Genomic DNA, 24,239 nt, shown 5'->3' with positions numbered 1-24,239 from the left:
AAACTAACTCAGAAAAGATTAAACTGAATTGTGAGCATATTATCGCACAGGGCCACAAGCTTCTTTTTTTAAGATGACTTTTTATTGTCTCTCTGGGCCGGAGACATGAAGCCCACTAAACGAGTACTACTGCAAATTAGTACACAAAAAATGTCGTGTTACGTACATCATAGGAAACCTCTCTCTCTCTCTCTCTCGTGAGTGTGAAGCCCTGAGTTGATGAACTTCTAATAATGTGGACCATTTATTACAATGTTGAGACTTTACTTCTTCTTTTTTTTTTTTCATGTAATTGTGTTATTTAATTATCAATATTAAATATATAATACTTGTCTACATTGATTGAAAAATATTTTCTCCAATTCAAATGAAATGGGTACGTAGTTCCATTTAGTGTAAAACACAATGTGTTTTGTTTAAATGGAAAGGATATAATAATAATAATAATAATAATAATAATAATAATAATATGTAAGGCCGCTTGGATCGGATTTGGAGAAAATTCTACACAATGCGGAGGGTTTTACAACATCGATCTATAATTATCTATATATGTATATGTAGATCTTTGAGTACTATTAAATACTTGATAAATATTGTGAAATTCACATATTTGTGTGCATTTATATCTAAATCTCCAATTATTGCCTTTTTGTACAAAATAATAAAATCCAACAAAATCACAAACCATATATATGCAAGTCGTCGTACGTGAAAGAAGAAATAAAAGAAATAAGAATTAGTACACGTGAGTGGGGTATACATACAAACATATAATATATATATATATAGAGAGAGAGAGAGAGAGAGAGAGAGAGAGAGAGAGAGAGAGAGAGAGAGAGAGAGGTGATTGTCCATTATAGAAAAATAACATTCATCCTTCAAACCCCACTATCCACAACCTCTTTTTGATACTGTTGATCCATATAATTCCCTACCTAATAATTCAGTATTAGTTGTAAACAACTGATCCCCTAAAATACATATCAACCACCCAAGCCCACGTGCCAATGCACACACAAACACGACACATCTCTCTCTCTCTCTCTCTCTCTCTCTCTCTCTCTCGCTGTGGATAAGAAGTCAGTCATATATAGAAAGAAGATTCTTCAGTTGGGGAATGGTTGCACCAACCAGGGAAGGCTGACCGTACAGTTACAGCCACATGCATGGTTTGTGCCCACATGCATGCATGCTAGCTTTGCAACTTCAATTCCAAAAATATAATTAAAATTCACAAAAAGAACGTCGAAGAAAGGGGTCGACTCGATCTGTGTCAAAGATGCCCCCCGCCAATCACTCTAATTGCCAGAATGGGTACTTTTATGTTACATGCATTAAAGCCAACTAGAAGAAGAAAAAAGAGAAGAAAAGGATGATGAAAAGTGAAATATATATTGCTTGCCAATGCAAAGCAAAGAGCCAAGGTGGTTTAATAATGGATGAGCTGGCCGGCTAGGGGAAGGACTCTTTTAATTTGCTCCTTGATGAACGCTGCGTGCGTGTCCAGGTACTGACACTGTTTGCGCATGTGTGGTGGGTGAATCTGGTACTGCCTATGTCATGATTGGCCAACGGGCGATATGTCCCACCCTAGGCTATATAACTAGGCCCCCCAAATGCATAACATTTCGTTTAAAGAGCTGGCAATGTTACTATTCATCTCTGATCACGCTTTGTTGATCAATTAATGTATGCATGAACACTTTGCATGCCCTGAAGTTTGAACACGATTCTAGGTGTAACCAACCGAGCTTTAGTTCAGGCTTTCATCATGTTTGAATGCTTGGAGAGAAAAATAAACACAAAATTGACCTCTAGCCATGATCTATATTCAGTACTTTTCCAACTAATTAAGTTATATATGTCTCCCAAGGTTTCTTTCAGCTTAGCTAGCTCAGTTTTTCTTTTCTTTTCCTTTCCACATGATCTGTATTCCAATTACTTTCTATGACTTTGCATTTCTCGTACATACATAGCCTAATACAGGACGACAATTACTCACTCTTCGCACACGGCCTCGATCTTTGGCAACAGTACAAAGGGTTTACTTCATAAATATGCATATATGGTACAAGATATAGATAGGTTTTTAGCTTTATACGTACTGATCATCATCTTATCTTCAATAAAAATGAGAAAAAAGATCGTACAACAAAAGCAACTTTCTTTTTTCTTTTCGAGTCTTAAAATATCGACTAATTAATTCTGGCTACCACTAGACGTACGTAGTACTTGCTTTATTGTTTTAAATTATTCACAAGAAGCAAAACTTAAACTAATGAAATTTGTCTTTTCATGATTCCAAGAATAAAATACTGTATCAGAGTTGTCAGTATGAATACTTTCCCGAGAAAGTATATATCCTATAATTTATATATATATATATATATATAAGAAGTTAATTTTTATTTGTCTTCTCCATCTTTCTGGAAAAACAAAAAACCAAAAGAAAACATGTATTTTCAGTGGCATGTATACGTGAAAGAGAGAGAGAGCGCTAAAGAGAGAGACAAACCAACCATATGGGGATAAGTGGTACCCCATAGTTTCCACAACGCACATGGCACGCACATGCTTGGTAGCTCGTCATTATCAAACCAATATTGAACTGCTTTTTCTCTTAAAAGCTGAGATGATCCAAACAATGTATATACACGTAGTACGTTATAACAACATAAATGTATTTTTCTTGACAAAGTGTTTCTTTGCAAAAATACAAATGTCATTTTTGTCTAAAGTACTTTTTGTGCAATGAAAATGAAATCTTCTGCAACAAAAAATTGCGTCCAAGAAGACATTTTTGTTGTAGTGATATATGAATAATTATTAGATATTTCTAGAGTACGAGCACGTAGTACTCCTATTATTTTATAGGATATCATGTCTAAATATTAATTTCAATTATATGATATGTTGTGATAAGATGAAAATATCACGTTATCTGTATTTTATGAGTACTTATAAACCTTTCGTGATCTATTAATCATGAATGATCGATCACCCGGCCTGAAAGCTGTCTATATCCAACTTCATTGCCGGATGATGAATGAGAAAGAGTTGGTAGAGCATCAATTGGAAATTAATTAAGGCTTTTTGAGATCACTATTATATACACATGTAGCCATGTGGCAAGTTGGTATATGGTTGAGACATTTGGGGTCGACTTGTAAAATACATGCTCATATATTATCGACCTTATTGCTATATATATTAATTTCAGGCCTGTAATCTTCCATACATCCCTAACAGGGTTCGTATTCATGTCGGCCATCTCTAACAGGGTTCATATTCACGATATCGATATTATCTATGCAGAAAATGCATTCATAGAAACAACAATTCCTTTCCTGATCAATGGCTGTCAGAGTACTGTAGGTCATATGGGCCATTTTCGATATATATATATATATTGTCTGCAGTCAATACTAGGAATATCTATACATGAGGCAATATTAATATGCATGAAACACAATTCCACCATAATTTATCGTATTTTTGTTTACTATATATACATATATAGTTTGCATATATTAAAATGATAAATACGGATCATGTGCCGAAGTCTGATAAGTCAATTAATTAAAAAATAGCCATGATTGGGATTGAAAGAATTTTGTCATAGAATATCATGTACTGGGACTTCTAGGGAATCTCTATCCAAAATTAGGAATATCCTTGAAGAATATTCATCTGACGCTCACAGATGTATCATGTATAATATATAAGAAGAAGAATACCACTTCATTCATAATGTATGCAAAATAGAACGGATACAAGGAGGAACATCCTCCAAAATAGTGCTCTCCCCAAAGAGTTTTAATGCATCCTTTGCAAGACTATGAGCTAAACAATTAAACTTACGGGAAATAAAATTGACAGACCAAAACTGAAACTGTTGCAACATCAAACGAATATTAGAGACCAACACTCCAACTGAATTCCACTTATCTGCAATTTCATTAACATCATTGACGACCAGTTGTACATTCCCTTCTAGTATAATTTGAGACAAACCCAAATATTAGACAATTTAGAATTCTAGAAGTTTGGTATATTTTGTATTCTTTCCTCTATAACGCTTAATTTCATCTTCTTCTTTCTTTTATATCTAATTTATTACCTTATTATAGATTGAATAATTCAATGTTGACTTCAATTATCCTAGCAACAATTAATAATTTTGATGACTGGTTGTAAACTAGGGATGCTGAGCAAGCCCCCATACTTGACATGCCCGCTCGCCCCTGCTAGTTAGGTACTAGGAGGACTACCCACTCGACCTTTACAGACAAATGTGCAGATAAAAGAAATAAAATCTAAGGAGCGAGCACCTGTATATCAACTACCCGCCTGTATGTCTTATATATAATAAGGGTTATTAACCCTGATTCTAAACCAAAAGTTTCTCTCTTGTCTTTCTCTCCTCATTTTCTCCCACACAACGCACAACCTGCACCTCTCCTTCATCATTTTTTCCTCTTCTTCCTTTCTACTTGTCTTTTTCATCTCCTCCACTAGATTCGCGCTTAGAGAGCCACAGTGCAGACTGGGAGGGTCTCCAGGTACACAGTGGACTCCAAAGGCATAGGTAGTTGTGTTTTGTTTTTTATTTTGTTGGTTGTGGTATGGTGGCTGTGATATGATTTTTTACTGTAATACAGTGGCGCTAGGGGGGATTCGGATGGTGGACTGAGCCACTTGTTTGCCCATCGAACAGATAGAGTTAGGAAGTATATATGTAGGGGGAGGGTGCGGGTGGGGTGGCTTCCCGCTGGCCATGTACGGTGGGTAGCATTGATCCCTTTTATAAACATTCATTAAAATCCCAAATCATGCTATAAACAGATAATAAATTAATAATATTCTCATATATTGAGCGAGTAGCCGACTAGTTGATTCTAATATAGTTTTCTCATGCTCGTGCTCACCTAATTTATTACTATATATGAAGAGATAATGTATTTATGAATTCTATCCGTTTTGGCCTTCGAAATTAATTCCTTGAGCTAAGCTATGGTGGCCTTTGACCGTCCTTACATGTGTATATATATATATATATAGCTAGTAGGCTTTCACATTCTCCTTCTATTCATGTACTTTCTCAATTAATTATTCAAACAAGTTGGTCCTTAATTTCCCAATTAAATTTCATACTTGGATAAGAAAATTAAGAAGTCAGCAGTAGTGTTAAAACATTTATATAATTCAACCCATGCACTAAAGGGAATCGCAAGATGTGAGTCTAATATTACTCAATGAATCCAATTTTATAGGAGATTTAAGTGTAATAGAGACTTTACACCAAATTACTTGACTTTTTCTGTGTCCCCTATCATTTTGGACGTGCTGTTGGTGGCCAAACTTTAAAATGTCATGATGTCAAGGATATATAGGCTCTTAAGAACTATATCAAAAAAACCAAAACCATATTAAAATGACATGCCCGGCTGATTGCCCCAATTCTTGGTCACTCCAAATTAATTATGGTCCCTTCACTAGAGAATGTAATACCTTGGGCACATGCACTTTGAGGTCGATCGGTCAAGACTGTCCAATCCAAGTCTGCTGGCTGCATCCATCATCTCATCATCACTATGGGCAGTGAGGTTACAAATAAATAAATAAATAAAATAAATTAAAGGAAGGTAATGAGCTTAATTAATTAATTAGACCCTTTCAGATTTCTGGTAACAAACATTGGCCTACAAAATCTTTCTTTTCTTTTTCATTATGTAAAAACATGCAATCGAGTGAAAAGTGTTCAAAGCAATCCCACTGTCTCACACGGTCTCCCCCTAAACCAATCTCTCTCTCTCTCTCTCTCTCTCTCTCTCTCTCTCTCTCTCTCTCTCTCTCTCTCTCTTCTTGACACTAATAATGCTTGTTTCACTTGGATTCGATCTGGTACAAACATGGTCTTCCCTTAGAAAAAGTTCGGCACTATCCACCTCAATTGAAGCATGCATGCATAGAAATTGTTAGCTAGGGATGATGAAGGTTGTGAGTGACTTTGATTTTGAGAGAATTTACATAAAATTTTACGTTTTCTAATAGAAGCACCCGGAGCTAATGAGCACTCTACCGGCAACAATCGTGCCAATAAGCCGCGCATGAGGTCTACCTCACTTTTTTCAAAAATGAGTTTGCAAGGGTTGTATATCCAAATACTATATTTAGCATTACTCATAAGATCAAATATTAATATCGATATTTGGTACAAGTAGTACTTGAGATGATGTGTTGAGCAATATTTTACAGATAGACGCATAGTTGGAGTAAACCTTCATCTTACTCTTAAATAAGACGGATATTCCATTCCACTTGTTTAACTTTTAAACTTTCAACTTGTTTATATATATATATATATATATCAAAGAGAGCTGCTATTGTGCCACATCTCTTTTTTTTCCCCCTCTATCTCCCTTTTTCTCCCCCTCTTTTCGTGCTCTCCCCACCTCCATTTTCCTCCGTTGGCCACCAAACTGACCACTAGTGACCCACAGGTAGTTGGTTTATGACTACAGCCATGATAGCCCCCTCCTGCAGGGATCGTGAACGGAGCTCTCCCGTGTGCACCTCTCCTTGCATACTAGATGGACCGCGTGATAGGGGCTGGCGGCCACCTTGTGGTCCACCAGCATCGTCTGTTTCCTCGGAGTCGGTCCTCGACCTCCTGGCCACGAGATGCTGCAGGGGTGCGACAATGGTCGTTAACTCCTCGACCTAGTCGCGCCAAGGCGCAATAGGGGTTCCGTCAGCCACCATGTGGACCGTCGACATTTCTATTCCTGAAGCAATGCCCCTGAGCATTGTGGCGCACAGTAGGTAACGATGGCCTTCATGGCCGGCGCGGGAGATAGGGTACAGGGGAGGGAGAGAAAAAAAAAATTGGAGGGACAAAAAGGAAGACGAAAAAAAAATTAGAAGAAGACGTGACACAGTGTGTGGGATCCCTTTGTGTCTATAGTATTTTTTTTATATCAAATTCTCAAGCTCAAAGAAAGTAAAAGGCCTAAATCATAACCAACTCATGCTAGATTGGTCCACATAATCAATGGCCTTGGCCGGGGGGGTTTGTTGTAGATCATAATGCTTTGTGTGTACCTTTTTGTACACGATGATGATAGTATGTAGAGCCGTAAATAAGGGGGAAAGAGGAGGTTCTTGAACAGGAGTGAGTAAAATCGCTATGATGGGAGCCACTTGGTGGTTGCATGGGAACATCATATCATCGTGCCTTCAAAAAGGCAAATAGTGAAGGGCTCGAAAAAATATATTAATTATTAATTAATTTTATTTTTTGGTGCATCTGTAATTATAAATAAACAAAATATTAATAATAAGTAAACATCAGATGGCACAATTAATGTTATAATTTTTAGAAATTACAAAATAAATTCAGTTTGCATATAATAATTATTTCGCTTGAATGACTTCAAAGGCTTTTGCAACTTTGAGAAAATTTAAAATTGATAAATGATATTTTTAATCATATAATATGTAAGTATCATGTATTTCTTTTGAAATAAAATAAATAAATATAGACCACAAGAAAAAATTAATTTTTTAATAATAAAACCTCTTTCATTTTTAAAAAGAATGTACGGTACTTACTCGAGGCCGGGATCACTCTCAATGAAAACAGTGAATGCATTCTCAAGTTTTGGTGGGGCGTTCCCTTTGTAGTCCATATTTTCAATCCAATCTATCTCCATTCACTGATCATTTTTGGTTTACTTAACCTTTTTTTTTTCTTTTTTTTTAATAAAAATAGAATCAGAATTAGTACAAGGAAAAGGGTAATATAATGTTGCCGGTGGATATAATGATCTTATCCCGTCAATATAATTCATTTTATATCACATAAGTTTTAATTAAGATATATGAAAATTAAGACAAGATGGATATAGTGCATTTCCTTTCTTTGTAAGCAAAAGTTTGATGTTTAATAGGCTATTAATTTCAAGGCCTAAATCTTTAGTGCAAATAATTTATTTATTTATTTTGATCAAATAAAAAATAAATAAAGCTTGTATATACGACAACAAATAAAACATTGGATAAGACTGAAACCCAATTTCAAAAATTGAGTCCGTTGAATAAGAGATATACGTATATGATTACAAAACACAACGAACACGCTAGCTCGAGAAGAGAATTAGAGACATGTTGAAGCTGCAAGAACTAGCTAGGGAGAAATATCCTGATGGAAAATTTTCTGGTTTTTGTAGACAATTTGTCGTGTATTGCAGTTTGATTAAAGTAATGCATGTGTTTCGTAATATTCTTAGCAAATTAGTTCAAACAATATCATATATAGTGGATTGCATCGAATATATATGTCGCATGCATTTTACATGATAAATATTGAATTTTATTTTTTTACATGCATTTAGTTAAAAAATTAATTATTTGTTTATAGGCTTACAGCTTTAGCTATTTTTTTTTTATATATAAATCTAGTTTTCTATTTTGATATATTTTTAGTTTTATAAAACATAGGCTTTTAGATTAAAAAAATAAAATTGCTTTCAACACTATTTTTTTTTTTCTTTAAAAGAAATAAATAACATATAAGCTTTTGTTATAAAATAAAATAAAATAAAAAAGTCCAGAACCCGGATTTCTGGGTTTCAACAACTTAAATTCATTTAAGTTGCAGTCCAGATTTGAAAGGTCTAGCTCATGGTTTTAAATATCGTACCGTACCGGCCGGTACGGCCGGAATATTCCTTACCGGTCACCGGTCCGGTACAGATATTGCACCTGTTTCGTACCGGTCTGAATACCGGCCGTACCGGCCGGTACCGGTCGTACCGGTCGATATTTCGGCCTGTACCGGCCTACATACCGGCCCGTACCGGCCGGTATTTCGGCCTTCTATTTTTTTTTTTTTTTTTTTCATTTTTTCAAACTACAAGTTTATTTTTTGACCTCTAATTTATACCAGACTATTTATAATTTATATATATATATATATATGTATTTATGTATAAATTATTCATATATAAACTATTATTTTAGAATATAATTTATTTATTTATATTTATACATATAATTTATTTATATATCGACTATCCCGAAACGGTACCGGTACCGAAATATTTCGTTCCAATGCCTTGACCGGTACGCCATCCGGTACGGTATTCAAAACATTGGTCTAGCTACCAGGATGAATAGTCCTACGTCTATCCATTCAACTGGAATTCCAAAGAAGGCAAATCCTCAAATGGTGTATGATCATGTGGAAGTTGGGAAAATAAACGTTGGATTCTTGAAGTACTATCCGTGACACAAGACATGGATTTAATTAGGGGTACCAATATCAACTAGCAATTTTCCAATTCAGTTGGCGGCCTCATGCCTACAAATAGGATCAATTGAAACTTAGAATCTTTTCCTACTCCTTGATGCAAGGCATTAATTTATAAGCATGCATGTGAATGGTTTGATCAAATTTGACCAAAGCGGTTCATATATATATCGGAGATCTTTAGGTTTCAAAACATGATCATCGTCATCGATCGATTTATAAAGGTGGCATGCATTGAGGTTTGCCCGACCATAATTCCATGCAATGTGGAAAACATAGATAGATTTTATTTGGTTCTCAAGCAAAGTCACATGATGCACTGAAATATATACGTGTGATCACATGTTGCTTTGAGCTTCTTCTTCATGGCCATGGATTTATTATTTCAGCTTTGAGTTCTTGTTTGACCAGTTTTGCTTGCTTTTTGGCCCATGTTCAAGAAATAAATACACAAACAAAACAAAAACATTGAAATCATTAATTTTAGTGAATAATTTTACCAAACAACAACCAACCCCATAAATTGGGTTGGCATAATTATTAAAAGAAGAGAGAGAGAGAGAGAGAGAGAGAGAGAGAGAGAGAGAGAGAGAGAGAGAGAGAGAGAGAGAGAGAGACCGAAATTAAAAATATTAAAACAGCCTGTAAGCATTATGAATTATACCTTCATTTGGTTGAAGCGTGTTGGGTTGGAGAGTCCAATATCTTGAAAAAGGCCGTGATTGGCGCCTGGGAATTACATCTATTTTATTTTAATCTATATATATATATATAAATATATAATAAAATAAAATCCACCCAACACAATACACATTAAAAGTTGAAATCGAATAAATAATATAAAATAAACAAAAACAACGATTCTTAAATGCTGGACGGTTAGTGACTGTTGGGGGAGGTGGTTAAGAGTAAGCTTAGGTTAATTGCGGCCTCGATCCGCAGTGTATATCAGAGGAAGTCAGGAGAAGCTAGCTCCCCTCCCTCTCTTAATTAGTCTAATTTATCCTCCCTAGTTTTTCTCTTTCTTCCTCATTTTTTTCTACATTTTTTCTTAGTTTCCCCATTCCTCTCAAAACATATATAGTAGAGTAATTAATTTAGGGGTTTTTTCTTCCACCACCCATCTACATGTACACTATCATGAACTAATACATCTTCCCTCATCCATCTACTACTACAAATACTATAAATAAATAAATAAATAAACTGTCTGTGACGAATTATATAGGACAAGAATGACTATTTACAATAAAAAGTCTCATTTTGACAAAAAATAATTATTTTTATAGAAAATAATAACCACAACTAAACAATTTTCTTTGAGTGAAGCCTTGTTGTTCCCGTTGGTATGTTGCCATCACTTATGTGCGTTAGCGCCACCTTGTTTACCTTCAATATCAACCCTCCTTTACACCTGTACCTGTCCTAAAACATGACCGCATCCTCGTCTACCCCCTCCTCGGAGTAAATTTGTTGTTGCGTTTAAGGCTTGTATAATTGTTGTCAAGTTTTCTTTACATTATTTGAATGTATGTATGTATGCAGTATGAAGTAACTTCTGTCCCCTATCTTTGCTATGTTATTTACATGAAGTTTAGTACGTAATATATTTTTTATTGTGGGACCATTTGTATTCATTAACGAGAGGTACTGCTCACAATATCGATCTTACACAAATCCCTTATTGTTCACGCCATTGTTCGTATGACCTTAGTAAACAATGCGTGCGTTCCCAAATAAAAAGCCAAAACATCAATAATTTTTATCTAACTCTTTTTTAAGAATACAAAATGAAAGGAAATCTTTCAAACTATGGCGAGGGTTTGTTTGTCTAATTTTAGTTGGTGTGGGGATTGGTTAAGGGAAACCTAACCAGGGTCAAACTCGCTCGGGTTAACGACGACGAAATGTTTCTCTCTCTTCTTTGTTTAATTTATATTAGTTGTCTTTCTCCTCTCTATAAAAACGTCGCTTTGTTAGAGCTCGTTCTCTGACTATCTCACTTCTGCTTCTACTTCTGCTCCTTCTGCTTTTTTCTCCTCTGCATTCGTGTCTCTCTCTTCCTCTGCTATTCATATCCACTGAAAAAAAGAGAGGTTTTAGAGGGAGACTTAGAGACATTAAGAATTTGAGAGAGAGAGAGAGAGAGAGGCAATGGCGGTTTCTACGAGATGGGTCGGTCTGTGCTCAATGGTGCTGGTGATGATGTTGTGCGTGGGGACAATAGCGAAGGTACCGGAGGACCAGATCCCAGAAACTGAGTAAGTCTATCACTCTCCCTCTCCCGCTCCCTCTATGAAAATCCGTACAGTATTTTCTCAGAAGTACATCTTCACCTCCTCTGTTTTCGATTTTGCGTAACGCATTTTCCGCCATTCCTTCCACTTTAGGATTTTTCAAATACCTGTCTCTGAAGTTTAAACCATATTCCGTAATTTTCTACTTTCAATCTGGGACACGATAGGAACAGCTTCTGCGAAAGTTACATCACAGAACACTGCTCCTCATTAACTGTCTTTGTCGACTCTATTAAAGAATGCTATTTTTCTTGGTTTTCTTTTTTTCACCAAGCTTTCGTAACTTTGTCCTTCACATTTATTGTTTTTCTCCAAGGCCTACCTAATCCTCTCCCAAAAATAGCATGTGAAACCTTAATTTAGCTTCAATGTCGTCTCTAGTAATCTCTCTCAAGTTCTGTAAAAACTCTCCGAGGCAGTTTCGAAGCTTATCCCATGTAACTTTCTCTTACAGGAATGGAGGAACAGAAAAATTGCAGAGCTCAAGCAACTCGTCAATGGTTGCCGGGTCAGTGCCCATTAACCCAGTAAAACTGTTAATTAGGTGCTTGAGCTACCAAACAAACTGTACCGGTGTACCCCCAACGTTTACGGCTGGCTGTTGTCGGTTTTTTATTTCTTTATTTTTGTGATGTTGTCCTCGTTTGTGTTTTTAGACCGTTGGTTAATTTCCCTGTTTCGTTAAGAAAATCTTGTCGAGACGTGGTGGAAGAATATCAGCCGTTAGAGCCACAGGCGTAGATCTGTATCGTTTATTCCTTTAATAACCCCAGACCGACCCCCGAAAACAGAACTTTCTCTCTGACATTCCATGAAGGAAATTACCCTCGCACAATCTCTCTCTCACACAATAGAAATCGCTTTTTATAACGGTTTTACTGGAAGAACTATGCTACAGCTACCGATATCCTCACCGACATCGTGAGCGAGCGAGCGAGCGACCACTGCAATGTCCTCGAGCGTTGCGCACCAACACATACTATCATAATTACTTCGACACGTCGTCATTTCTAATTTGGCAAATAAAAATATCCATTAGAAATTCTATACGAAACTACCCTTCTTTGTCTGGATTGCTTCTTCTCATTATGAGTTTTTGTTCTTTTTTACCTTTTACGGAAATGTGTAATAATTGAACAGGTGTTAATTTTTTTGTACTTATTTTCGATAATCATAGACAAATTGATCGATAATATATAAATTTTCTTTTGTTTTATTAATTGGAGAGGAAAAAAAAAGATTAGTCATAAATTGCATTTTTATTAAAATTATTTAAATTCATATTATATATTTATTAAAATTACATGTCTACTTATTTATATAGAGAAATGCTAGAATCCGAATTATGGGTCTCGAATATTTCTCTCGATATTTTTTATATATATATTTTTATTAAATTAATTAAGTCATTTTATTTATCATTCATACATTATATATTTATTATAAAATAAATATGATGTATAGCATTCAGGAATGATAAAGAAAATTATTTATTTTTCTACTGATATTGTGAATTTTATTATGAGAAGAAATCGTTAATTGTTTTTGTGCGTATATTATTATATGCTAATTAGTGGGGTTGTTTCTTTTTCTTCTTCTTCATGTAACCTTGCTTTTTGTATCGGTTGGTTGGTTATTTCAGTTTGGAAGTGGCGGAGGGTTCGAACGAGCATGCAGTGGATAATCCCGAGGAGGTTGCTTCCATGGTCGAAATGTGAGTCCTCTCTCTGTCTCTCCCTCTCTTGTATGCCATTTTGTTTATTTTTTGGTCTCTCCAAGTACTTGAAAAGGTACAACAAGGTATGCCGAGGCTGTTTGATTTTAATAGTATAATGTCTGCAGCTGCTCCATATAGGGCCGGCTGTTGTTTTCGGTTGATCGTTTTGCAGTATCAAAAGTTATAATAATAATAATAATAATTCGGGCGTCTACTGTTTGAAAAGTTGCTTTGTATTGTATGAGTGCATGTGGCATTTATATGGGCACTGCAAAAGTAGCTAGCTAACAAAGATGATATTGGCTTTTGCCTTTAGGTAAAACTGTGATTTTTAACATCTTTAAATGTTTTTAAAAAATTATTAATATATCATTTTCTTAATTAATAAATAAAAAAAATTTTTAAAAAAATTAAATATATAAACTATCAAAATAAAGAGAAGAGAATAAATAATATTTTTATTTCATTTTATTAATATTATAATTATGAGGTTTGGCAGAATATTTAATTCTGGATAACTGAAACATAAGGCTAAACAGTAGAAAAGACCCACAATTGTCATAGTTGACAAAACGGTCGCTTTTAGGTCTCTGTATGCTGCCCTTCTGCAAAGCTCAAACTTTGGTCGGGGTAGCACTTTATTGATCAGAAATGCCATTGTCACCGACAGTTAGGGTCCAGGGTTCCGACAATTTCTTTTTTACATATTAAGAAAGTATTTTTTAAGGATTTTTTTACTTAATTATAAAAAAAATATTTAAATGTATAAAAAAATGAATGAAAAATATTTTTATTTTTTTAAAATAGGAGGAACATTTTACCTCAACCGACACACCTCGGAGGAATTACTTGTCCTTTCAAGCTACAATAATTCTGTTAACGTTAGTTTGGCAAAATGTAAATCTAACTAATTTATCTTAGATTCTCATTTTAAATGGTTGATATACAAAAACAGCTTTAAATGTGTCAAAATTTATACGATTAAATTTGGGAATCCTTGAACAGCTTCGTAGATGTTTATGGTGGGAACTAAATCGATGTGTTTGATATGGCAGGAGCATCCGCAACAGCACTGAGAGGAGGAAACTGGGCTACTTCTCATGCGGAACCGGCAATCCCATTGATGACTGCTGGCGTTGTGACCCAAATTGGCAAACTAACCGCAAGCGCCTTGCAGATTGTGGCATTGGTTTTGGAAGGAATGCCATTGGTGGCCGTGACGGCCGCTTCTATGTCGTCACTGACGCCGGGGATGATGACCCTGTCAACCCAAGGCCCGGCACTTTGCGCCATGCTGTTATCCAGGAAGAGCCTCTCTGGATTGTGTTCAAGCGGGACATGGTGATACAATTGAAGCAGGAGCTCATCATGAACAGCTTCAAGACCATTGATGGCCGTGGGGCCAATGTCCACATTGCTAATGGAGCATGCATCACCATCCAGTTTGTTACCAATGTCATCATTCACGGCCTGCACATCCATGACTGCAAGCGTACTGGGAATGCCATGGTGAGGAGCTCCCCGAGTCATTTTGGGTGGAGGACTATGGCTGATGGCGATGCCATTTCCATCTTCGGCTCGAGTCACGTTTGGGTGGATCATAATTCCCTCTCCAATTGTGCTGATGGCCTTGTTGATGCTGTCATGGGCTCAACTGCCATTACCATTTCCAACAACCACTTCACCCACCACAATGAAGTATGTTTATTACTATTGCATTTCTGCGTATTGATTTTGTTAAGATGTATTCTCGTAATTGGGGGACCAAACCGACATCTGCTGTTTCGGGTTGCAAAAACAGGTGATTCTGTTGGGACATAGCGACAGTTACACGAGAGATAAGCAAATGCAAGCGACCATTGCGTACAACCATTTTGGAGAGGGACTTATCCAGAGAATGCCAAGGTAACATCTACTTCTGCTTTTCATGTTAAAGCCCTTGTGTGTGAAAACAATTGTTGTTCAAACATGATTTTTTTCCCATTAAATTCTTACATTCTGGTCTGGATTCCCATTTCATGTTTGAACTGTCGAGTATTATTATTCAATTCTTTAGTTTTAAAATTGCGTTCTTATTTTTCTTGTTGAACTGAATCAGAATATAGGGGAACATGTGATAGAATGCCAAGGTAACATCTACTTCTGCTTTTCATGTTAAAGCCATTATGTGTAAAAACAATTGTTGTTCAAACATGATTTTTTTCCCATTATAATTCTTACATTCTGGTCTGGATTCCCATTTCATGTTTGAACTGTCGAGTATTATTATTCAATTCTTTAGTTTTAAAATTGCGTTCTTATTTTTCTTGTTGAACTGAATCAGAATATAGGGGAACATGTGATACACAAGGAGACCTTACACTCCGTTTGTTATACACAAGTAGACCATATATATATATATATTCCAAGAACAAAATTTTAAAACAGGACAATTTAAGGAATCTAATTATTAAAAGCAAAAAAAAATACTAGGAACTTTTGTAACTAGAGCTCACAGAAAAGACTCCTTAATTAGAGAAGGTAAACAATTGACAAATTTGCCACTACCCATGTTTGGGTTGGGCTCCTTTAAATTCCTACCCTCTAATATGACCTTTAACTGCAAAGAAATCAAGGAAGACTTTGTTCATATTGTTTTGGCTTGGAAGTCTTGATCAATCTGACAAGAAACCAATCTATGATTATCAATGCAGGTGTAGACACGGATACTTTCATGTGGTGAACAATGACTACACTCACTGGGAGATGTATGCCATTGGTGGAAGTGCAAATCCCACAATCAATAGCCAGGGCAACAGATATGCTGCACCCACAAACCCTTTTGCAAAAGAGGTATTATATATAACTCAAAATATCCTCTAACTGCCAGCAGTCTCCATGGTCTTCTTGTCATTAAAATGTGTGAACTTATTGATTGTGAATGACAAAATTTGTCTTGGGCAGGTGACAAAGAGGGTGGAGACATCTCAAAGCGAGTGGGAGGGCTGGAATTGGAGATCAGAGGGGGATTTGTTGTTGAATGGTGCCTATTTCACTCCATCAGGAGCTGGAGCTTCTGCCAGCTATGCCAGGGCCTCAAGCTTGGGTGCCAAGTCTTCTTCCATGGTTGGCTCTATAACTTCTGGTGCTGGTGCACTTGGCTGCCGCAGAGGCAGCCAGTGCTAAGTATATCACCCCAGTAAATTAAATTGGCCAAAAGCAAAGGCCATTACCCCAATTCTCTTTCCTTTAATTTTTCAATATTACAGCAGCACCCAATATCCATATTATTTATTACTCCCATTGTTCTGTCATCTGTCTTTTCACATATGTCGACGACAAGTGTACATTCTTTACACATGTCATTGTAATAGTACTGTTTGCCCCCATGTCCCCCCACCCCAACGCCCGAGTTTGTGTACCTTTAATTTATTGCTCAACCTCCTCCTGCTTCAACTTAAAGCAAAGCTATTTTAAGGAGCAGGTGCGGAAGAGTTGTTCATTGATATTCCGCTTCATGTGCTTCTCAGCCTCATCTCTCTCTCTCTCTCTCTCTCTCTCTCTCTCTCTCTCTCTCTCTCACCTTCTAACCACCCCTGGTCTCTGTCTCTTTACAGTGTCAATCTTGGCCCTTACCTACATACTGTTGTCTTTGGGTTTTATAGCATTTGAGGTTATTCAAGTTTTTATGTTTTTTCTTTTTTTTTGGGTCTCTTTACTATATATTTTTTTCGATGTTTTTGTCTAGTCATACAAATGTATGAAACTATGAATGCCAAACTGGAGTTACGGAAAAGATTGTTACAGATGATGCATAGCAATAGCGGTGATGTTTTTTTTTACCTCTCTCTCTCTCTCTCTCTCTCAAACTTTTTGGCCTCTTTGGCAATGAAAGCACCTCTTTGTAGTTTGTACCATTGTGGGCTATGTTAGGGTATTATTTTAAGCGTGTGCTCAGCTGTCATTGTTGTTTATTTTGCCGGCAATCGTGGTTCTTCCATGTGCTCAACCGGCATACCCACATGACATTTGATCATCAGCTAACCAGCCAACAATTATGACCTTTTTTACCTTTTGATCTTACCAAAACAATTTACTGCAAACCATTGGTTTAACTTTGACAATTGCCTTTAGTTTCCCAAATCCAACTCAGAAAATTGTAAAAAAATAAAATAAAATAAGAAAATTGTGATAACATGAGTTCTCAACCTTGTTGCGACATATCATCACGAGAGAGAGAGAGAGAGAGAGAGAGAGAGAGAGAGAGAGAGAGAGAGAGAGAGAGAGATGGGTGTGGTTAGCATTTTCCGAGTGAAAAACTTTACAACTTCAAACAAGCACAATGTAGCAACATCAACAATTCTTTAAAGCCGCCAGGAAATTTTTTTTTTAAAAAAAAGGATAAAGAAAAAGAAAAGCTTTATGAGAACATGCAGCAGAACATAATAAGCACCGACTCAAGTCCCATAAGGAACTCCAAATGCCCCCACCACTTTGCTTCTGGGCAAAACTTAAATGATGGTTGCCCCCCACCCAACCCCAAACACTTCCATGGAGATATCTATCTGTTCATTGCTAACTGAAACGAAAAATGGATGATCTAAACCAGAGGCAGTAATGAGGATAAAGACCTAATTCACATGTTAGATGATGTACTATTCAGGACTTTGCATATGCGATGGGGACCATATTGCATGTGCGTTTTTTTTTTTCCTCTTTAAGAGATGGGTCCCTTTTCATTCATTTTCCAACTTGCACACTCAGGAAGACGTGTTATAGCTTGAAGAGAAAACGAGTTTTATGCACTTCTGCCTCTTTCAGAGCTCCTTTTCACCCTTGAAACCTGATCTTTTCAAGCTATATTCACACTACAAACCCTAATTCCTCCCATCTTCAAGAGCTCTCATGCCTTGAACCACTAATTCTCCACTCAAACCCCACCAAAAAAAGCATATCTATACACTGCCAGAAGTAGTTTCTGAGAATCTGTTTCCCATGTGGGTCTCTGAATTATTGGCATGGAGTCTCCTGCATGCGTTGTTTCAATTGCTTGAACAATCAGATCATGAGCCAGAGTATCTTGGAGAAAACGTTGACTTTCATTACAATATCAACGCAGATGTTATACAGTTCACACGTTTCTTATATTGCCAAAGTGATATGAATTTTTGCACTCCAGATGCCTGTTGGAAGGAAAATAATTATTCATGTCTTAAGGTTAGAAGAAGGGCAGCAATGTGCAAATATAATCAATCCTCAAACATGAAGGTTCGTAAAATAAAATTAACTATCGGTAGCAATTTGCCCAGATTGATCACATAATCATATCCTTGATGGATGTCAAGGAGTCCTGAATAGGCAGAGGATAATTTCAACAGGCCAGACAGAGACTGGGGAAGTTAGAAATAATGCCGCAGAGGCCTTATTCCGAGTTAGCAACAGCACTAGGATCTTCAACTGTGTGAATTAAAGGCCCAAAGCACCAAGCCTTTTAAGAGGCAACTGTTCTCTGACATTTTGAAATATTTTCAAAATTTTTTTTTTTTTTAAATATCACTCAAACTTAAAACATTTCTTAATTTTAAATTTTTCAATTCTTTTATCTAATCATTACAATTTTTCTAAATTTTCAAACAAAATACAAAACCTTATACAACTTTTCCAAACTTTTATACAAAAATTATATTCTAACAATATTTTAATTTTATAATATTTATATTCAATTTTTTTCTCGCATCTCCCAAAACCTAATAAAACATGCAAATTTAAACTATTTTATTATTATTCACAAATTATTTCACTATTATTCATAAATATTATAACATATTCTTATTATCAGACTAGAGATGCCCATAAATTTCATCACTAGGAGGTCTACACAGTTCGGATAGTCGGAGAATCCTTATCATCATTTCCTAATCCCGATACTGCTAGCAATTGACAGCCGGCTCCATTCCGAGCAAGTGAATCCTATGCTTGCTTCCTTCTCGAACTGAAGTCCCAACTCCTGCAAGCAGAATGGATGCCTTGTGTTGCTTCCAAGTCCTTCCCTTTCATGCACTCCATGATTGGACTCATGATTGCACCAAAATTCCATATGCAGCACCGATTGATAAAACGAAGCCGAACAATATGGTCCAAAAACACGACTTTGAAAGGGCATTCTTGAAGATTTACATAAAGTTTTTCTGTTTGAAAGGCAATATTTAAATAATCACAAGAAGTAACAAGCAATTAAACTCGGCAATTATCTTCGAAGGATCCCATGAGTTTGTCCCCTTCTGCAGATTGAATGAATTCCATTGCAAAGTAGCACTCTTCCTTCGAGCAATTCCATTTTGCCAAACATAATAAATGTGACTATGGGCAAAGGAGACCCTAAATATTAACCATCTTAAGCAAATAAAACTATATATACAAGGAATAGGCATGCTGTTAATCTGGATTGTAGCTGCAAATATTTAGCCACTCAATCCCAAGGAATTGGCCCTGGTGGTGAAGATCTTGGTCTTAGGGTATCACTTATGACTTCAAGGTCAAGGTTCAACACCTCATAAGTGCAAACAATCTTTTGAGGCCACATACCCTATGAAAAGCCAGCGGTTTAACCAGTTTTGTATAAGGAAACTTCCGAAAGTGCTGTGTACGGGACCAGGATTCACCCTGCAAGGGTGGGTTCGAATGACCCTGCCTTGGAGAGCTTCCCCAACATAAAAAATAATAATAATAATTAGCCACTCAATGAGGGAGCCCTTTTCTGACTGGCTTAACCTATTCCATGTATATCCCATGATTTTCAGAGTGATCAAGCAAGAATTTACCTACTTTTAATACCTGTTTGAAGGATCGAAAAATAGAAGAGGGAAAAAAGGATTCTTTTCAACATCTTTTATGCTCCAGGCGTTGGCTGTCTCTAGTTTCATCCCATGTGAAGCTCCTTGAAAATGCTCCGACTATATGTCTAATTAGAATGACGACCTACTTTAAATGAACATATGTGAAATACCATCATGCAAGTAAAACTTAAACACTTGTCTTGAAATACATCATTGAATATATGCTCGTCTAATCTCGGCAGCCAACTTAGTTGTGAGGCGGAAAGTTTGCTTCCTAAATCAGTATGCATTATGGCTATCAGCTACAGAGGAAAGATTCCAATTTGAAACTTCCTTTTCAATTCACATGAAGAAAGACGGAAAACAGAAGCAAAAGCCTTCCTAAAAACAATCCATTCTCAAACTGATGCATTCTTCCTTCCCAAGATTCTACATTAGAAAGACATGGTGTTGAAGAAAATGTTGACTACCTAAATCTCAGAATTGAAGGCCATTTTCTCGAGCTGCATTGGCAAGGGCTTCAACACGTCCATGATAAGGGTATCCACCTCGGTCAAACGCCACTTTTGTGATTCCTTTCTCCAAACAGGACTTTGCAATGACTTCACCCACCTTCTTTGCCACCTCCTTATGTTAGAAATTTGCAAAGATCAGGACTTTTTCTTGAAAAATAAAGTTAGAAAATAACATTGAAGAGGAAGAAAAATAGCCAAATTATTAATAAAAAAAGGGGGTAACAATTACCAAATTACTAGCCAAGATACTTAAATTTAAGTGGACATGAGAGATGGGGCTTTGCCAGCATTTACTCAGAATAGGACAATTCAAAAGCACGCAGAAATTACATGTAAGGGTCAATAGATTTAAAAAACCAAAAAATCCAAAAAAAAAAAAAAAAAAACCACGGCATTGGTAACAGAAGCAATAAACGTTTCAGACCCATAGAGGATCAAATATTGCCATGACGACAGAGTACCCAAAAATCCAGCTTCAGATGATGATGATGCATTTAAGACAGCAGAAGATCAATATTGCCAAGTTTAGGAAGAGTACAGATATGTTTGATGGCGAGGGCAAGAGTCTAATAAAGGAGCATAAATTTTGTATGATGAGGATAATGGATTTGAGGAAAAAAGGAACTGGATCATAAACTTGAATATATTACAACTTGCAATGACTAGGATACGCAATAGAAGGAAATACAAAAAGAAGCACTAGAGTGGTTGAAGCAAAGATCCGGCCAAAGAGATACCTTAAGAAGCTGGTGTCTTTCTTTCTTTCTTTCTTTCTTATAAATAGAAGGTTGTGTTTTTCAAACAATACATTTTATTCTATTTTGCTCTGGACTTTGAGCCCAAATCCCCACCGGTGCGTGGGTGTTTGATTTGATTAGAGAGAGAAGAGAGACTAAGACCGAGACTGAGAGACCATCTTTTTAGACCAATGAAGACAGTTAGGTAGCAACCAGTTTAGTTCAGATAATAAATAGATAGATATTTGTGAACTTACAATAGTGGCACCACAGCTATAATCAAACTCCTCAGATATGGGTTTCTGCATGGTTGAAGCCGAAGCAAGCGTGTGCATCTTGGTGTCATCAATCACCTGGACATAGAGATGCTTGTTGGAGCGGAAGACACATAACCTTGGCCTTTCTGGTGTCCCTTCAACCTGATAAAAAAAAAAAAGATTGATGGCAAAATAGACAGTCACAGCATCACCAACAATGAAGATAAGCATATTCCAAAATGTAAAAGAAATATATCAACCCAAAGTACAGAAACAAAGATTCAAAGAAGAACAAGGTCATGCTCCCTCGTCCATAGGAAAAATTAACAAACTAGGAAAAGAATAGCACAAAGGATAAATATCTAAGTATCGATGCAGTTGTAACTACTGTAGAAAGTCTTATACATAACAAGTTGTCAACCTGTGCAATGTGCTGGAATAATAATAGTAAGTAGTTCAGAGGTGAGGAAGCCAAATGGGTAAATAACAAAGAGTCAATAGCTACATTAAGATAAATAGTATTTTTTTTGTTATTGAAAAAGTGACAATAAAATCATAGACAAGTTAAATGCAGGAAACTCATAGAAGCATGTAATGAGAAATTAATAACTACTATAAAATGAAAAGTCTTTATTTTTCTTTCTATTGAACTAGTAATCATAAATGGCGGGAAACCTTTTGCCTTCAAACCTTTTTTTTTAATCTTAATTTCAAAAGCTTGAGTGGGTTTATTGTGGCAACAAAAACAGTACAATGAAAAGTCCTTTCCAGCATTTGAAGGGTTAGCAATTATATAGGTGATAGATTCAAAAAAAACACTCACAAATGTTTATTTTCTAAGGAAAGGTTGTATAACGTGGCAGGTAAGCAAGATACTCCTCAGTTTTAGGTTAGGCAGTGATAGAAAATAATTTAGGTACAATCATTTTATTCTAAATTTCCAGAACCTAAATTCTGGGAAGAAGCAAAAGTTCTGCTTCTTCCCATTTTTCCTAATAGATATAACTCAGAAGTATCAGCCTCATGCCACTTGAAATGGATGGCAAGCACCCAGTCACAAAAGAATTTCCATTTGACAAAGGTGCTCGCCAACACCTCACTATCGTTGCATGTAGGACCCCAGCAACTCTTTGCTAAATCACCACAAAAAGACTACTGACTACCATTTATATAATAGAAATGATTTGTGCAAGCCCCACATAGACAAGCCCCACACAAGCCTTTGTAAAAAAGTGGACCTTATATAATATCTTGCTCCTCTTTTTTTAGACCTGTAACACTAACTCTAGCCACAGGTAAAACCTCATATAAGCACTGCATGAAGTGTAAATTTACCGACCATGATGAATAACCTCAAAGCTTGTTGAGCAGGACCCCTCAGTTCCTTTCTCGTGAAGTAAGGGGACAAAAAATGAAGAGTTTAATTCAACCAAATGCAAATTTCCAAACCTCAATATCAACTTCAAGACATCAAGTCGTTCAATATCTTGAAATCAGATAATAAAATACTCATCTTTAATAGTAAAATTTACGCATCCCAATTAGAAAATGCAGGAACATTAAAAAGCAGCTAAATCAGATCAAAGGAACCAACAGAGTGGTTAAAAATCGACAAGAGCTACCCACTTGACCAGAAGCAAAGAAGAAAATATGAGAACGGCGGGGAGAGCCTTGATCAAAGAAAGCAGCTTTGTGCAGCTAAAATAAAAGCACCAAGATGAGAATAGTGATTGAGGAAGATTTGCATAAAATTTTCTCAAAGAAAGGTTAGAGCACCACTAAGATGAACATAAAATTTTCAAAATCACAACTCTTGCTCTGCCAATCAAATCAACTCGGTAACACAAGGTAAAGCAATTATCACAATTCACCGTTTCATTCAGGCATTTCATTGGTAATTTCAGAAACACGACGCCTGCTAAGTAGGAGTTCTATTGTAGATGTTGGGTCGGCAGCCGACGATGAGTTTGGGCAATTTATTTCAGGAAATCTTGTGAACTCTAATGTGATAATTAAACATATTTCAAGGTCTTCGGTCAAAGCCCAAGAAGAAAGAAGAGATTAACAATATTCTAAAGCCATGGAAATAGATAGCTAAAATTTTACATTGAACAAATTACGATAGAGAACAACAACAACACTGTAGATGGCGAAGTAGAGAGATGGGCAGAAAAGAAAACCTTTTTTCTAATGCGAGAATGGCGAGCAGTTCGGTCTTCCCTTCTGGTGGTGGCTTTGGCTTCAACGACAAGAGAAAGAGAAGGGCGTGGCCTTTGGGTAGAAGCAGAAGCAGAGCCAACAAACTTCGGCCCCATCCATAGCTGTTGGGAAGAGGCCAATGCACTCTGAAGAAACCAAGTGGAAGTAGACATTCTCTCCAATCCTTCCCCACGCTCTCTTTCTCACCCCCGCAGTCCTCTCGGTAAGTGTCAACTCCTAGTACTGCACACCTTATCCCTTCGCCCTTCCGACCCGACCTCGCTAAAATAGTATAGACCCATCTTTTTTTTTTTTTTTTTTTTTTTTTTTTTTTTTTTTTTTAAATTTTTTGGATCAAATCTATTTATATATCTTTTATTGTACAT

At 36.3% G+C, this 24,239-nt stretch overlaps 2 protein-coding genes across 4 annotated transcripts; one reads left to right on the top strand and one right to left on the bottom strand.

The window, feature by feature from the left end:
* Window positions 1-11,285: 11,285 nt before the first annotated feature.
* Window positions 11,286-17,105, top strand: LOC122300297 (probable pectate lyase 1). 2 transcript variants are annotated; one of them, XM_043110831.1, is made up of 7 exons: window positions 11,287-11,577; window positions 12,068-12,121; window positions 13,256-13,327; window positions 14,386-15,028; window positions 15,132-15,235; window positions 16,024-16,162; window positions 16,274-17,105. In XM_043110831.1, exons 1-7 carry the CDS (start codon window positions 11,471-11,473, stop codon window positions 16,493-16,495), a joined length of 1,341 nt encoding a protein of 446 aa, XP_042966765.1. In that variant the 5' UTR covers window positions 11,287-11,470; the 3' UTR covers window positions 16,496-17,105. The 2 variants fall into 2 exon arrangements, with proteins under 2 accessions (XP_042966766.1, XP_042966765.1); XM_043110832.1 differs by lacking the exon at window positions 12,068-12,121 and having other exon boundaries at window positions 11,286-11,577.
* Window positions 17,106-20,326: 3,221 nt separating this feature from the next.
* Window positions 20,327-24,125, bottom strand: LOC122300296 (50S ribosomal protein L18, chloroplastic-like). 2 transcript variants are annotated; one of them, XM_043110830.1, is made up of 3 exons: window positions 23,835-24,125; window positions 21,655-21,816; window positions 20,327-20,769 (listed from the first exon to the last, which is right to left on the bottom strand). In XM_043110830.1, exons 1-3 carry the CDS (start codon window positions 24,024-24,026, stop codon window positions 20,623-20,625), a joined length of 501 nt encoding a protein of 166 aa, XP_042966764.1. In that variant the 5' UTR covers window positions 24,027-24,125; the 3' UTR covers window positions 20,327-20,622. The 2 variants fall into 2 exon arrangements, with proteins under 2 accessions (XP_042966764.1, XP_042966763.1); XM_043110829.1 differs by having other exon boundaries at window positions 20,327-20,772; window positions 23,835-24,123.
* Window positions 24,126-24,239: the final 114 nt, after the last annotated feature.

The sequence above is a fragment of the Carya illinoinensis genome, chromosome 2, assembly GCF_018687715.1.
Source record: "Carya illinoinensis cultivar Pawnee chromosome 2, C.illinoinensisPawnee_v1, whole genome shotgun sequence".
Lineage (NCBI taxonomy): Eukaryota > Viridiplantae > Streptophyta > Magnoliopsida > Fagales > Juglandaceae > Carya > Carya illinoinensis.
Note: the sequence above shows the minus strand (reverse complement) of the source record. Positions and strands in the feature narration are given on the sequence as shown.